Source organism: Triturus cristatus, chromosome 7, assembly GCF_964204655.1.
Source record: "Triturus cristatus chromosome 7, aTriCri1.1, whole genome shotgun sequence".
Lineage (NCBI taxonomy): Eukaryota > Metazoa > Chordata > Amphibia > Caudata > Salamandridae > Triturus > Triturus cristatus.
The window spans coordinates 866,236,377-866,252,254 of record NC_140590.1 but is presented as its reverse complement, the minus strand read 5'-3'; the positions used below and the strand labels follow the sequence as shown (position 1 = coordinate 866,252,254).

Sequence of the window (15,878 nt, the reverse complement as noted above, 5' to 3'; positions counted from 1 at the left end):
TTGCCACTCACAAAGCTTCAATAGTACATTGCAATTTCAGATTTTGCATTTGCAAAGCCTGCAGTTAAGCTCATAGTAGAGTTTGAGACTCCAAAAACCATTATTACATCTGACTCTTCGCATTCATTGGTTTTCTTTAAGGTTGACCAGCTTCTCAAGTATGTCCAGCATGGGCAAGAGCGAATGAAGTCCTTGACTCTCCTTCGAAAGTGTCTACAGTTCAGAGAAGGACAGCAGAACTTCGTAAGGTAAGAGTTCATTTGTATGATGCCTCTGAAACGACAACCATGCTAACTAAACTGGCTTCCACATCCCTAAGATGCAGGACTCTTATACTTTTTCTTTTCCTTAAATATCGCACAACGAAATCTGGCGTTTGATGAATGAATGGGAAATGTATAAAGCGCACAGCTACTCCGTGAGTGTCCCGGCACTAGGCAAGAAGCACATATCTGTGCGCGTCATTGACTAGTCTTTGAACGGGTAGGTTTTCAGTTGCTTACGAAATGCTTTTGTGTCAGAAACATTAATGATGAGGATGCACTCCTTCCCTTAAAGCGACACCGACTTGCAAATTTATCTGAAACGTGCGTGCAACCAGTATACGGATCGCCCATAAACCGCAAATTCTATTAAGTGAACTTGACTGAGCCATACATTTGCGCTCATATTACTAATGCACTGCTGTGAGCGGGAACAACTCCCTCCAATGTATAATGTTCATCCTGGTATTCCATAGTACTCTTCGTAATCAACATGTTCGTTTATCAACCTTTACTAATAATTTCATCCTGTTCTTCACCACAACGGAGACAATTAGGTTCAATCTGTATATTTTATTTAACACTTCCAATACTTGCTGTATGCCGTTCTAGGCTTCGTACAACAGTACGTACAAATTAACCTTCATATGAAATGAGCACACCTTATAATGTCCCAATGCATTTCGAGCCCGGAGGGCTCTTCGTCAGGGGATGCTGAAACATGAGAAATTAACAGTTTTAACTCATCCAGATGATAACACCCGTGAAATATCAGACTTAAAAAAATAATACAATACATAAATTCTCACACTGATTGAAACACTCTCCCATTATCCTTATTGCTGTGATTCACACATGCTCATTGCAAATTGTCCCCTAATAAATCCACCTCGTGCTCCCCTTAACGCGCGCACTTATTCAAACCCATTCCTCTCCTTTCTATCCTTCACTCTCCTCCATTACCCCTCTACCTAAATGTTATCACCCCCTCTCCTACGCCTTATCCCTCCTTATTAATGTGCTTACTGGCGCTGTTGTTTCATCTTTCTAATCCCTCTGTCTTTCCATCATAAATGACCGTCTTCCCTCGTGACAATCTCCCGCTTCATCTGCAACATTAGTACCCGTTCTCCCACGTAAAACCCTTCACTACTTTCGTGCAGCCACCCACATCAATCTCACTTACTTTGGCATCTCTCCTCATAAAAACTCTGTCCTCGTACTTCCTCGTGTTCGCGCAGAATAAGTTCGAATGCTCTTGATTCACTTTAACTTAAATACCTGCCAGACGTACTAATTAGCTACCCACGTGACACCATCGCCCTTGCTACACACCCAGTAATCACGAGATTGCTCCCAAAAACTCTGTCTCAAAAACTCTAATTCCCACAACGCATTTCCCTACCCACAGTAATATCAAAATATCCCTGTCCGTGTTTACTTAACTCCCAGCCAAATTAAATGCCAAAAAAACATCAATGACAATTTCATAACCTTAATAAATACCTACGGTACTTTGTGTCACATTTAAATCATAATTATCAAACTACTTGACTGTCTTGGTGCTAAACCATGCTTATGTAAAAATAATACATGAAAAACAATACAAGTGAAACAACAATAAAGGGCACTCCCAAATGCCCTTGGAATAAATGTAAACTGTCCAAATTAAATGTCCAGAAGATTGTTAAATGCTCCATAATTGCGCTGTCTCCGCGGTGATAAACGTAGTCTTATTGTGTTCTCCCAATTTTTGTATGTATATTTCTTCACAGGGGTGCAGAACCTCCTTAGGGCGATAATTCTAAGTAGAAGAAACATTAATGATGAGGATGCACTCCTTCCCTTAAAGTGACACCGACTTGCAAATTTAACTGAAACGTGAGTGCAACCAGTATGCGGATCGCCCATAAACCGCAAATTCTATTAAGTGAACTTGACTGAGCCATACATTTGCGCTCATATTACTGATGAACTGCTGTGAGCGGGAACAACTCCCTCCAATGTATAATGTTCATCCTGGTATTCCATAGTACTCTTCGTAATCAACATGTTCGTTTATCAACCTTTACTAATAATTTCATCCTGTTCTTCACCACAACGGAGACAGTTAGGTTCAATCTGTATATTTTATTTAACACTTCCAATACTTGCTGTATGCCGTTCTAGGCTTCGTACAACAGTACGTACAAATTGACCTTCATATGAAATGAGCACACCTTATAATGTCCCAATGCATTTCGAGCCCGGAGGGCTCTTCGTCAGGGGATGCTGAAACATGAGAAACAAACAGTTTTAACTCCTCCAGATGATAACACCCATGAAATATCAGACTTAAAAAATAATACAATACATAAAATCTCACACTGATTGAAACACTCTCCCATTATCCTTATTGCTGTGATTCACACATGCTCATTGCAAATTGTCCCCTAATAAATCCACCTCGTGCTCCCCTTAACGCGCGCACTTATTCAAACCCATTCCTCTCCTTTCTATCCTTCACTCTCCTCCATTACCCCTCTACCTAAATGTTATCACCCCCTCTCCTACGCCTTATCCCTCCTTATTAATGTGCTTACTGGCGCTGTTGTTTCATCTTTCTAATCCCTCTGTCTTTCCATCATAAATGACCGTCTTCCCTCGTGACAATCTCTCGCTGTAAGGTGTTTCTGGGTTTGCGTTAGGCTTTTTCACTAGAGGGATGGCGTTCCTGTATCCAAGGAGGTGGTGAAAAGCTCATGATAGATGGGGCTCAGCGTGGTTTCTAGCTTCCTCATGATATGGTGCAGGAAAGGGTCCAGGGGGGAGCCTGATTTGCAATTGGCAAAGGCCACTTCCACTTTTTTAATTGTTGGGGGAGAAATGCTAATAGTTTATCCTGAGCCGTTGGAATAGAGGGGCTCAGGTTGTCTGTAGGAACCGTGTCGTGTGTTGAGGTAAGGTTATCCTGATTTTTTTTTTTATTATTATTTTATCCTTGAAAAAGATGCTTAAGTGTGAGCACATGGAGGCGTTAGTTTCCAATGGTGGTCTGTAAAGTTAGAAACAATTTTAAATATTTCCTTTGCTTTCCCAATTGTGATGGCATATTAGTCGGGGTGCACTTTTTAAGTTAAATATGATACTTGCTCAGTGCTGGTTTACATTGGCACTTGTCTGACTTCTAATATTGTTTCCTCCAGAGTCGCTCCAATTTTTTTTTTAGAGCCTTTCCTTTCCGTCTCCCTTTCAGTGGCAAACTATGGGGAGGTTTGTAGGAGTCTTACTGTTCTGGTGTGTAATAGGGACTGTCTTATTTGTGGCCTCAGCGAGCCAATTACTCACTTTAGCTTCATAAAGTATTATGTTACCCGTCAGGGAGGGTTTGCGGTCTTCTAGTGTCTCTTCTACGGCTGGGATATCTGATATCTCTGAGCAGTCTTGCCAAGTACCATGCATCAGGCGTTATGCCAACACATTTGAGTGTGGTGCTCTGCGTCACTGCACTGAAATGCATAGTCCTGCATATCTGATGCATTCTGCATTATATATCTAGTGTCTGGAGCGCTGTGTGGTAGCTGGCAGCGCGTCGCGGCTCTATCGTGGCTTGCCCACGTTGCTCCCTGCAGGGTTCGGTCGCTCCGAGCTAAGCTATACAGTGGGTTGCTGGCAGGCTTTGACTGCTCTGAAACAATATATCTATTTCATAGTTAGATTCCCACACAGCAGCGCAGAGCGGCTGAGTCAGACGTTGTGCTGCGGGAGGGACGTCATATCCTGACTGCTGCAGGAAGTTTGTGTGTGCTGCACCGGCGTGTCCTGCAATCATGGTGGTGCTCGGCTCTCAGCACTGTTGCTGCTCGCCCCGGACCAGCCTGGTAGCCGCGCAGTGACTGTGGCTGTAATCTACTATAATTATGGCTGCCGCCGGCAGAGAATTTTTTATATTGCCATCCCGACCGAGCCTGGGGTCCAACTAAGGCATCAAGTAGTGTGAAGCTGTCACAAGTAAGTTGTAGACCAGCAACCACAGTGTGACAGTTCACTGTCAGTGTGTCAGAGATGTGTTAAATTTGGCAGCACTGTGTCGCGTGACCAGGCAGCGATACTAATCACTAGGTGATCTGTGGCAGAGGATGGTTACGCTGAGTGTCAGATGACATCCGGACTGTGTAATGGCTTTGGGTGATATTTCAAATTTGTATTCTGGTAGGGGGACTAGACTTCATTGCTTGATTTTGCTCACGAGAACGTGTGTCAGTCATAGTCGTTGAAATGTCACTCAATAATTACACCAAAATTATGAAAATGTTACACATAGCAATCTGAAACCTTGGCAGCAATGTCTGAGCCTTATATGTAAATGGCTGCTTTCTCTGTCCTTTTTTGACAGTTTTCTGTGCCTATTTTGGAGCTTAGCGTTAGTGATTTAGGCAGTGACACCCAATGTTAAACAGCTTTTAGATTTCAGATAACAGATATATGACAGACTATTATTTTAGCAACTGATGTTCTTTTTTTTACAAATCTTTCATTCTTTACTTTGTTTCTAGTTTATGTTTAAAATTCACATTGGTAACTGCTTTATGGTGCACTCCTGGTTTTAAAATAATTTGTTTTACTGAGCAGCTTATTTTGAATCTCGAATGCACTCACTTCACCAAACGTGCATTGCCGGCTTCTGTTTTCCGCTCCAGAAACAGAGAAATAGGGACACATGCCTGATTCCGGTGTCTTAAAACAACATGCATACATTGGCGAGTTTTGAATTTTCATTTTCTGTAAATTATACAGTAAGAGTTGATTCAGGGACTTGGGAGGTTTTGGCATTGATGCGTTAAGATGCCTCTTCTCCATGGTCAACAGCCTTTGTTTCCTCTTTGCAGGATCCCCAGAAGCATGCGAGCTCTTGTTGGTCTGTTCACCGGCAACATGGCTGACATCCGGTTGGAAGCAGCTCGGTGTTTACATGAACTTTCTCAGTCTGATGACCCCTCTGTCTCTGAGGCGTGTATACCAGCAACTTCCTATCTCCTGACCTACCTTTCAGGACACAGCGTAGCACTCACAGTAATATTTGCTTATTGTTTTTCACAATGATTCAGCTTTATGTGATATTTATAATGCATGTTCACACAGATACCTACTGCTAATGTACAGCAACAGGATTACTTGAGTGCCCATAAATTGTAGCAGCCGTTTGCACCTACTTTTGGATTCCTGCTTGCATATACGGGCCGCAGATGCTTGTGTTGTCTTTTCGGTAATATGTATTGTGAAGGCTCACATTTAAACACGCAATGTTAAACGGATTGTAGTGCCATGTAAATTTCCTTTTTTGCCATTTCACAGAAGCAAGAGAATGCATTAGCTGTGTTTATGAATTGTGTGCCACCTAGGAGGCGGTGCACAGTTTGCTGTACTCAAAGTGTGTGGTTACAGAATGCATGCATACAGACCAGAGAAGACGTTTTAAAAGCCACTCCCTGCTGCTTGTTTTCCAACATTTGCCAGTTGAAGAGATAGCTCTTGTGCTAGATCACTTTTTTAAACATAATTTGGCACTTTTTAGGTCGAGCCTGGGAGGCGCATGCGCTGCTGCGAGGCATGCAGTAGTGGAGTATGGCTTTGAAGCCCCGCCCACTCTCCGCCCATATTTCTAATTGGCTTGTGTCATTGTCCTTCGTAAACGCTGGCTTCTGAGTCGTTATTAGGCTTGTTAGTCCCTCCTTGGTACTGTCTTGCCTGCATTTGTTAGCTCCTATAACGACTGGATCTTTTACTGGTGTTGTGGCATGGATTGCTTTATAAGTCGGTGAGCACTATTTTCTTTAATGCTCTACCCCATTCCACTCATGACATCGCAGCAACCGCCCGCTTTTCTTTTTATCGTAATACTTTAATTCAAATTGCAGCACGGTCCGCTTAAACTATAGCGGCCGCGGTTATTTAATATACGCGCGGTCCGCTTTCACTTTATCAGCAGCACTCATTTATTTAATTACCAGCGCGGCCACGCTACAGAAGCTTTTGCATTTTTTTGGGATCCTTTTTGGTGAGAGCACCGTACGCTCTTTCACTTTAATGCTGGCCGCCCCCCTTTGTTTAGGCGCTGCTCACTGTAACCTGAATATGCGAGCAGCGTCTAAAAAAGGGGCATGGCCAGCATTAAAGTGCTCTCGCATTTGCGAGAGTTTGAGCTCTTGACATTAAAAATAACAATGCCTTTTATATATGTGTTGCTTTTAAAACACGTAACTAAAAGGCAATGTAATTTACAATGCCAACAGCTGAAAAGCTCTCAAATGTGAGACTTATTGCATTGAAAATGCTTGTTTAGGGTCTACACAAGGCGGACCCAATAATGGTAGCAGATTGGAACAGTGTGCCTTGTTAAGTGATCGTGTCTCAGATGTATTGCAAGTTTTTATGTTCACAGAAGTTGCATGATGTTTTTTTTATGCCTATCCGTTTGAACCTTCCTGTGCAAGTAAGGTACTTGCTTGGCGCATGTCCCATGCCTCTTTTCCTCTCTCCAGCTGAATAGTGATCCCAGGCCTTAAGGTACCTAGGATCACGCCCTCAGTCCAGGACAGGAGACATTATTTACAAAGTAGCGAATGAAGTTGCCAAACAAAACACTAACTTTTTAAAATCTGGTGTAGAAATGCCTTAACTCATGCCAATTAAGAGGCAATATGTCTAAAAGTGCGTTTTCTTTAGATGGATAACTTAGCCGGATGTATTCTTCACAAATTGAACTCTCCACCTAAAGGCAATTGCAGTTGTTGCATACTCGGTTAATCAGTTCCCTGTTTGGATCTTCTTTGACTCGTTGTGGCAGCACACGGCCTTTAGATCTGGTCATGCTTCAAGAATATTACCAATTTATTCTCAAAGACAAGAATGCATAACTGGTGTTTATCCGTACTGTGTTGAAAAAGGTCTTAATAACTTGCAGGCTTCAACAACTCTCTTCTCTTTTAATCTCTCTGACGACAAAGGGTTTATTGGTTTTACATCGAGTGACATATGTGTAGAATAACAAGAACTTCATTGTTGCTCAGCAGTGTTTCTTAAATGATGACAATTTCAAAATACTGACCGATAAACCATATGGGGAAATCCCCGCTATAATAAGCAGTACTAAATTTGCATTCTTCATGAGCACCTACACATTACACCGAGACCCTGAAGCCCGTTATTGAAGGATTACGTTTTAGAATCAAGAAACACGTCGAATCTATGGATAACACATTTCAATGAGAATATCAGACTTTTTTCACCATCAAGATTACTTAAATCTCAGCATCAGACCATTATCTAAGGCATGGGTACTCACAAACATTTGCCCAGGGGCCACAAAGTACGGTCTGTGGTGTGACCGAGGGCCCCACTGATGCCAACCAACATGGTGGTGGTAGAGGTTTTGGGGGGGTCAGAGACTGCGTGAGGAGGTCTAAAAAATGTTTAAATAAACGGGCAAGCATTTATTTGCAAGTTAATAAATGCTTTCTCATTTATTTGAAATTTTTTCCTGAATATTAGTGCTCAGCAGCTCTTGCTGCTGTTCACCAGGGGGCAGCATGTAAAGGTCAAGAGAGCTGCATGCGGCCCCGGGCCGTACTTTGAGTATCACTGAAATGCAAGGCTACTTTAAATATGCCACTGTCAGTCAAAGACAGGAAGTCCTTATTTATGAACATCATTAAGTTAAAAGTGGGCATTGGTCAAAGGAGGTGGACATCGATATAATTTATACCTGTGCTTTCTGGAGATTAAATCTCATAATAGCGGACTGTGCCGGCAAGGAGTGGGGCTGTGAGATGGTTTGAGAAATGGGCCTCAGTTTCTTGTGCCTTACCTAATTACGACCTGTTGCCATGCTGTAGTTCCTCGACCAAGGTTTGTAGGGTGCTGTAGGTGTTTTAGTACTGGTGGTGATGCTGTCACCTGGCTGTGATTGACTTTATACTATTGTATACTCAGAAGCACAAATACTCTAGTCCACTGTAAATCCAGATTTAACAGAAAAAAGGCATCAGAGATGACTACGAAAACCCCACTTGGATCATAATAAGTGATACTGTGTACAACTCTTCCTATTGGGTGAACGCTCCAAATTCAATGCTTCAGCAATCATGAGTAAAAAACTTCCCTTGCTTTGGAGAAGTGGAGCACTTTCATTATCAAGGTGGCATTAGCTAAGTGAACCATTCTCTCAGTGACTAGTTACACGTTTTTATCATCAATTGCAGACGTTGCACAGGAAAAAACAATTTTTTTAAATACACATTACTCACCACTGAAGAATGCTAAACAAAATTACTGGCACCCTGTGAGATACTACAGATCATTTCCAAAGTGCAGGTTTCAGAAGAGATGTTCTTTTACAGCTCACTGGCACTAATTAATGGCATTGGAATGATTGAGGTTGCTCTGAAGTAGCCTGTGAATGGGGGCACTATGTAAAAACCAAAAGATAAATTCCACACTTTTTAAAAGTACTGTGTAAGCAGTTATATGTTGTCTGTTGTTTATGCTAATGGCAGAAATTATGCTAAGTATGAAAACTTAACATAAACTGTATTCTACTCTTTGCGCTGGCTGGACGTTTTAGATAATGAAGCCTATTGTGCATGAAAAATGGTTCAGCTGTTGGAATGTTTACGAGCTGTATCAATCCTTGCATATGCTTTTGATGTTCTCAGGAGCTGTGCTTGTACACGTTGGGTAACCTGGCAATAATGAGTGAAGGTGTGAGGCGGACGCTTCTAGCACAAGGAGTACTTCCTGCGCTTTTGCTCTCTATCCAGGTAAGTTACTGCATCATTCTTCCAGGGAGTTAGAAATGGGGGTCTCTAGTTGGCAGTGGTTTGCACCCTGTCCTAGTAGGGACCCTTCCTTCTAGTCATGATAAGAGTTCCACACCTAGATAACCCCTGTTCACCCCTGGGTAGCTTGGCACAAACAGGCAGGCTTATCTCAGAGGCAATGTGTAAAGTATCTGTACATAACACACACAGTAACAGTGAAAACACCACAAATGGAAAACACACCAGTTTAAAAGAATAAAGTATCTTTATCTAAACCAAACAAGACCAAAACAACGAAAATTCAAGATACATACCTTAAAATATGACTTTTAAAAGGTTTCAAGCAATTTTGTCCATAGAACTCTATGGATGCATGATTTTTACACAAAGTACCTCAAATGCATCAAAATCCACAAGGCAAAACAGCCGCAGAGGTGGTAAGTGCCAGAAAACGCAGCATTACATCATTCCAGAGTCCTTTGGGGGAGGCAATGCGACAGTTCTGCAAAGCCACCTTTAGTAAAAAGGTGTTTTATTAAATTCTGAGTTCAGAAAGAGCAAACTCCAAATCTCTATCTTTTACCAATTGAAAATTACACTTGTAAAATGTTACAAGGCAGCTTCAATGATAGCCTATGGTAGAGCTAGTTCTTGCAATAGTGAAAAACGAAATACACAGTATTCCACTATCAGGACATGTAAAACATACCAGTGCATGTCCCACCTTTAACATACACAGCACCCTGCCCATGCGGATACCAAAGGCCTACCTTAGGAGTGACTTACATGTAAGCAAAGGAAAGGTTGCAGCCTGGCAAGTGGGTGCACTTGCCAAGTTGACATGGTAGTTAAAAACTGTGCACACAGACACTGCAGTGGACTACTTGCATAGGTGGCACAATCAATACTGCAGACCCACCAGTAGCATTTGATTTACAGACCCTGGGCACACACAGGACACTTTACTAGGGACTTACCAGTAAATCAAATATGCCAATCATGGAGAACCATTCAGAATTAGAATTTACACATATGCAATTTAGCACTGATCAGCAGTGGTAAAGTGCCCAGAGTCCTAAAGCCAACAAAAACAGTTCAGAAACAATAGGAGGAAAGAAGCTAAATGTTTAGGATTTACCCTGCAACAAGGGCAAGTCCAAGACAGGGGAAGAGGGTTCATCCCATATACAGATAGGCAATCTTAGTAGTGCAAAACCTAAGCATGTGCCTCTAGCTGACACTTCTCTGTGATAGGCTTCTCCTCGCTTCAAGAACATGCGAGTCCAAACCCTCCTGTGGTCTGATATACTGTACTATCCTTTTTTGATACTGTTGTGGGCTTTTATGAATGTGACAGTTTTGCTAATTTTGTGGGTTGTTCTTTGTATGTCCATCACAATCCGTTCTCAGTATGAGGCTGAATGGTTCGACCAAACAAGTAGGTAAAAGGGCTTTTATGTATCCAACACTTGCTGTTCTCAATTTGAATAAATAGTTGTTTCTTGGCCAACACAGTATTTAGGAATATAGGGCCATATGTAGAAAGCAAAATTGCGATCGCAAACGCCGAAATTCGCCGAATTTCGGCGTTTGCGATCGCAATTTTGCTAAGTGGGATGTAGGAAGGCAAATCTGCATGCAAAATAAGGAATCGCAAAATTTGCGATTCCTTATTTTACAAATGCATTTAAGGAATCCCAAATAGCGATTCCTTAAATGCAATGTAGAAAGCACCCAAGTTGTGCTATTTTGGCTTAAGGAATCGCAAATTACCACCAACTTCAGGTTGATGGTAATTTGCGATTTCTTTCAATAATGCAGTTTTTTGCATTATTCAAAGTGCCATGTGGCACACATACATGCCCTTAGGGCATGTATGTGCGCCACATGTGCACCCATGCTCATTACAGGGGTGCAAAAGGGTGTCATGTTGACACCCTTGCACCCTTGAAATTGCATTCTCAATTTGCGATTCTCTAATTGAGAATCGCAAATTGAAAATGTCTTCCTATTCATTCCTATGGGCCTTTTAGCCCATAGGAATGAATGGTAAGGTATTCCTTATTTGCGATTCTCAATTAGAGAATCGCAAATAAGGAATAGGTGGGATTCGCAAACAAAATTGCTAATCCTACCTACATAGCGTTTTGCTATTCTCTAATTGCGATTCCCTAAAAATTGCAATTAGAGAATCGCAAAACACAGCCTACCTACATATGGCCCATAATGATTTGTCAAAGTCCTGCACACTCGATATGTGCCAGTTTGTTAAGTGAAGTAGATTAAATCAATCGAGGACAGTACTCATACCTAGAGTGCATGCTAGAGCCATAAAGGAGTGACCAAGTAGAAGTTATAGAGTTAGGTCAAGGCGAACTATAAAGTACAACATTTAAGTGGCATGCTTACAGAGTTTTGTCCACAGTAGATCTGTGCTTCTAGCAGTGATATATTGTAGAATACACCAGACCTTCTAGCAACATATAGAGCAGGCAGTTTGGGCGATCCAAGGGGTAGTGACCTGCATTAGGCCTCTCAGGGTTTCTCAACATGGAGCTCCAGCATATTGTGTGAATCCACACACTTCTCTTTACAACTTCCCGAGAATGCAAAAATGTTTGCAGTTTTAGGTCTAGGGGCATTTGTGTATTAATTAAACGGAAATTAAAAAGCACGGGTCATGAAAGTTAGTGATGAAAATGAAGTCACTTTTATTGGTCTCATTCAAATGTAATAATATAGTCTTACATTTGTGGAATATTTACCTAACTTGAATTTGGATATCTCATTGTTTTACTAATTATCAATATTTGATTGCAGAAATGTAATCGAAGGTGATTTTAATTTCGGACCAGATTTGATTTTAGGCGGACATGTGGATGCCTAAGTACAAAGACAGAAACAGTCTGAGATTTCTTTTTGTGCTCATTTTTGGCTTGCTCGACACCTAGCGTTTAATTAACGCCACCCTTAAGAAACCATTCGCGGATCACCCTGTGGTCCTGGGATTAACAGGGATCCTAGTGTAGGAAATCGTTTTTTTAAACTAAGGGAGTGAAAGACTTCACATTTGATTTGCATTGCAGAACTCCCACAGTCACTACAATCCAAAGCCCATTAAACCAAAACGAATCCCAAACTTGCAGTTTGTAGCCTGACACAATCTGCTGGGCTTTCCTCAGAGAAAGTTGCACGTGGTACATGAAGGGCAAGACTAATACAACATTATTGTTATGGAAAAAAACAGATAAAAGTTCAGGATCCGCCACAAATCACCGTAGTGTCCCACACCTGTCATGTAATCACAACTCACCATCATCCTTAGAACATTCAGCGCAGAGGTATGCCAATGATGCACATAATCTTGAACATCAATTGAGTTCATGATGTTCACTCCATTGACTCCCACACACTTTCGTAAATTGCCTGGGACAGCCGCAGCTGTCAAAATTCAGTGACCTTTGGCCACCCCATCGTTGTGCAATATCTGACCTAGCAAAAGCCAATCCTGCTAGTTCTCCTATTTTGAAGGGAAGGAACCCCTTGCCCTCGATGCACAATGCAAATATTTTAGTGTCAAACTGTCTTTGGGATTTAGTAATTGTTGACGAGCGATCTCTAAACCTTCATCTAGCACTCTTGTGCTATGGGTCGTTCTCAGCTACTATGAATAGAAAGTGCCCACCCCATTTCAGCCTTTCAAACACTCAACACTCCTCCAACCTTCAGCATTTGAACATGTGTATAATATGCACTATGTAGAATTAAAATTTGGATCAGTCTAAATCCAGATCTAATAGAGACCTGTTCTGGGCACCCCTTGGCCATCTCGCAATCTGCTACCATCCAAGATCTCTTTCCCAACAACTCTTCAAACTCAGGGTTTCAGGGGTTTCCCTAATCAACATTCTGTAGATTCTTTATGTCGCTTTGATGGCCAGTGGTTCATTTAATTTTCTGTTTTCCTCGGGTGAAATGTGTTGAATATCATGCAGTTTGCACGTATTGCCACGCTGTAGCTTTCAGTTATGGGACTTTGTTGAATGCAAATTCAGTACTCGGATAATCAAATGATCTTATCGCCTACGAAATCTAAGCCTCCTCAACGTTTGAGATCACTATGACATCCTTCTCCAAGATCTTGCTGCCCAAAGGCATATCCGTGTAGTGACAATTACTTTCCAACTCAGCCAGGATGTGGCTATGTGCCATGCTTGTATTGCACCCTTCATGGGTACAGACAGCTTTGTAGGTATTCGACCTCCATATAGACCTTTTGATTTAGCCCCTTTCTCCCATGGTTTGGGAGCAACCACCAGTGCAATGCATAGAAAAGCCATTCACTCAGCGCTGCTGATTTGTACGGTTCTACTTGTGCACATCCAGCACCACTCCTTTCCTGTGTCCTCAAAGATAACTTAGTTTACCATCCAAAGGCAAAGTGTGGTGCAAAGTGGCTATTTTTCTGTAAAACACCTGGGGGTATTTTCCATGAGGTAGTTGAGCTTTGGGAAGTCAATCATTTTGTATGAAGCTGTTCTGCCCGTTGCCCAAAGTCAGTCTTTAGAAAGAAAAAAAAATACACCGATGAACTGGCTGTGATTCTCAAAAAAGAAAACCGAAATCATTGGCAGTAGTGTATTAATTTTTAGCACTAAAACAAAGCAATGCCTACCAGTAAATGGTTTTAAAAGAAAAGGTTTTTGGGAAAATACTGGCATTAAATCACAGTTTGAATCCTTTGCAATAAACTTCTTTTTTTAAACTAAGTTACGATTTTTTTTCCATGGAGACTGGTTCTTTGGACATTAGTCGTGGTTGCAAGATGTACCAATTCCTCGGTACTTCATAATCACAGCAGAATGTCAATATGCGATGGGTCCCCTGTGAATTCCTTATGTGACAGGTTATCCTTTATTTGTGAGGCCCATTATTGGGCATGCAAATGTTTTGGGCCACCATTACATGGCAGAAGTGTTTATGACATCATTAAAAGTATTGAGCTGCCAGGACAACTCATTATCCTAAATTATGAAGCTGTGACTAAATATAAAATGTCACATATGCAACCTGTGTAATAAAAATCTTCTGCTTTTTGTACGTCATGAGAATACGTTTTCTGCTTAGTGACTAACAAAAACAAGTGTCCGTAAACTACATTTTAGCAAGCATCCGTTCCGTAAACGTTCACTGTAGCATTTAAGCTTGTGTTGCCCTTTTTAAATGTGTGCAGATCATACATTTCGAATATAAGCACTTTGCAGATCTGCTTACCTTTTGCAAGGCACAGATACAGTGAGCATTTTTAATGTAAAAGCTGGGTCCACTTATTACGTTTCACTTCCAGACACAGCTAAATGCTTGTTGTTCTTCAGCTCATGCTGCTTCTTCGTCTCATGTCGCAGGTTCATTCAAAATCTGAGTGTAGGAATCTGCTTTACAGGCTTGCATTTAGAATTTGACACCCTTCTCTGTGCACACTTGACCCCTAATTTACAAAAACGTCAGGCATACCAATATCAGAATATTTGTAATGTTAAGGGAATGACCCTGGGCCTGTTTGACACTTCGAGACTACCAACAGGCCACATTCTCTAGCTGTTACTACGAAAATACACATTAAAACACTAGTTTAGATTCACACATTTAGTTGGCAATGAAGCCCTACAGGTTTTTCTCTGATACAAGTTATCAGAGCAAGCCATACAGTTTATGTGCGTGAGGCTGAAGGTGGGAAGAATGTGATATTCTTTTAAAATGTTTTTACTAAAGCCCAGGGATGAGTTAAACCGTCATAGGTGCACCTAATTCCACTCCGATCTCAAGTAAAAATCAGGATCTCTACAGAATGATTTGATAAATAACAATTATCACTAATGGTCTGGAGTGGGGCTTGAGTTACTCTGTAGTTAACATTGTTGCGCCGATGTTGTTTAAAGTCATTTAAATGTGCAGCTAAATTATTTATTCATTTAAAACCATAAACATTGTTTTAAAAACTCAGGTGTAAGAAAAGCAATCTTTCTGATGTGTTTGTGCAGGGATTTGTTGATTTTTCTTAAAACCCGATTGGTGTGAGTCATGGAGATTGCTAGTGTCAATGTGTTGGTTGAGTTTGAAGAGGACACATTTCTCAATAATTTTTTTCCGGGAAACGAAGGTTGGAGACTGGCCTGAAGCTGCTGAGGTCATCCAAGTCTGCGGCAAAAAATGTCACTGTACTTTGGCCTAGATCAATGTGACCTCCCAAGTGGTCCATAAAAGTACATTAATTACCAGAAGTGTGCAGTCCATATTGCAAATATGAAACCACAAATATATATATATTTAAGTAATGGCACCTACACAGTATATAGTGTAAAGGAGTTTAATACCTTCATTGAAGTTAATAGCCGGTGAAGATGGTGGATAAATGGCAGAGGTTGATGGATGCTAGTTTGGTGGCGTGGTTTGTTGAGTGATTTTGCTGTGTTGTGTTTTTGCATTTGTCTTCATGTGGAGCTGTGCTGTCATGTTATGATATTGTGGTGGCAGTAGTATATTGTGTTGTAGTTACCTAGTGTGTTGATGTGGTGTTAAGTTGTGTTGTTTCATTTTGGGAGTTGGGGTGGATTTGGATGTCATTACTTCCACATTAAAAAATAATGTGGTCTTCGTAAGTTCCTCTTGTCCCCGTACTAGGAAATTTGAAAAAGATTTGATGTTGGGAGGTGTTTTGAAAAAATACATCTCTTGTAATGAAGCTACGCAAATGGCACAAATGTCGTAGTAATCCAGTGTTTGAAATGGTTGATTGAGTTCTCATTTATTGTTTAAT

At 41.2% G+C, this 15,878-nt stretch overlaps 2 protein-coding genes across 3 annotated transcripts in view; one reads left to right on the top strand and one right to left on the bottom strand.

The window, feature by feature from the left end:
* CD14 (CD14 molecule) overlaps positions 1–1,499 on the bottom strand; it is a 144,624-nt gene extending 143,125 nt beyond the window's left edge. The window contains exon 1 of one of the 2 annotated variants that reach the window (XM_085617811.1): positions 1,450–1,499. In XM_085617811.1, the coding sequence (XP_085473937.1) occupies positions 1,450–1,457 (8 nt within the window). In that variant the 5' untranslated portion in view covers positions 1,458–1,499. The remainder of the gene's footprint in view (positions 1–1,449) is intronic. The other variant, XM_085617810.1, reaches the window with a different exon arrangement.
* TMCO6 (transmembrane and coiled-coil domains 6) overlaps positions 1–15,878 on the top strand; it is a 167,839-nt gene that overhangs the window by 34,916 nt on the left and 117,045 nt on the right. Inside the window, exons 4-6 of the mRNA XM_085617809.1 lie at positions 142–248; positions 5,132–5,315; positions 8,957–9,061. Of these exons, the coding sequence (XP_085473935.1) occupies positions 142–248; positions 5,132–5,315; positions 8,957–9,061 (396 nt within the window). The remainder of the gene's footprint in view (positions 1–141; positions 249–5,131; positions 5,316–8,956; positions 9,062–15,878) is intronic.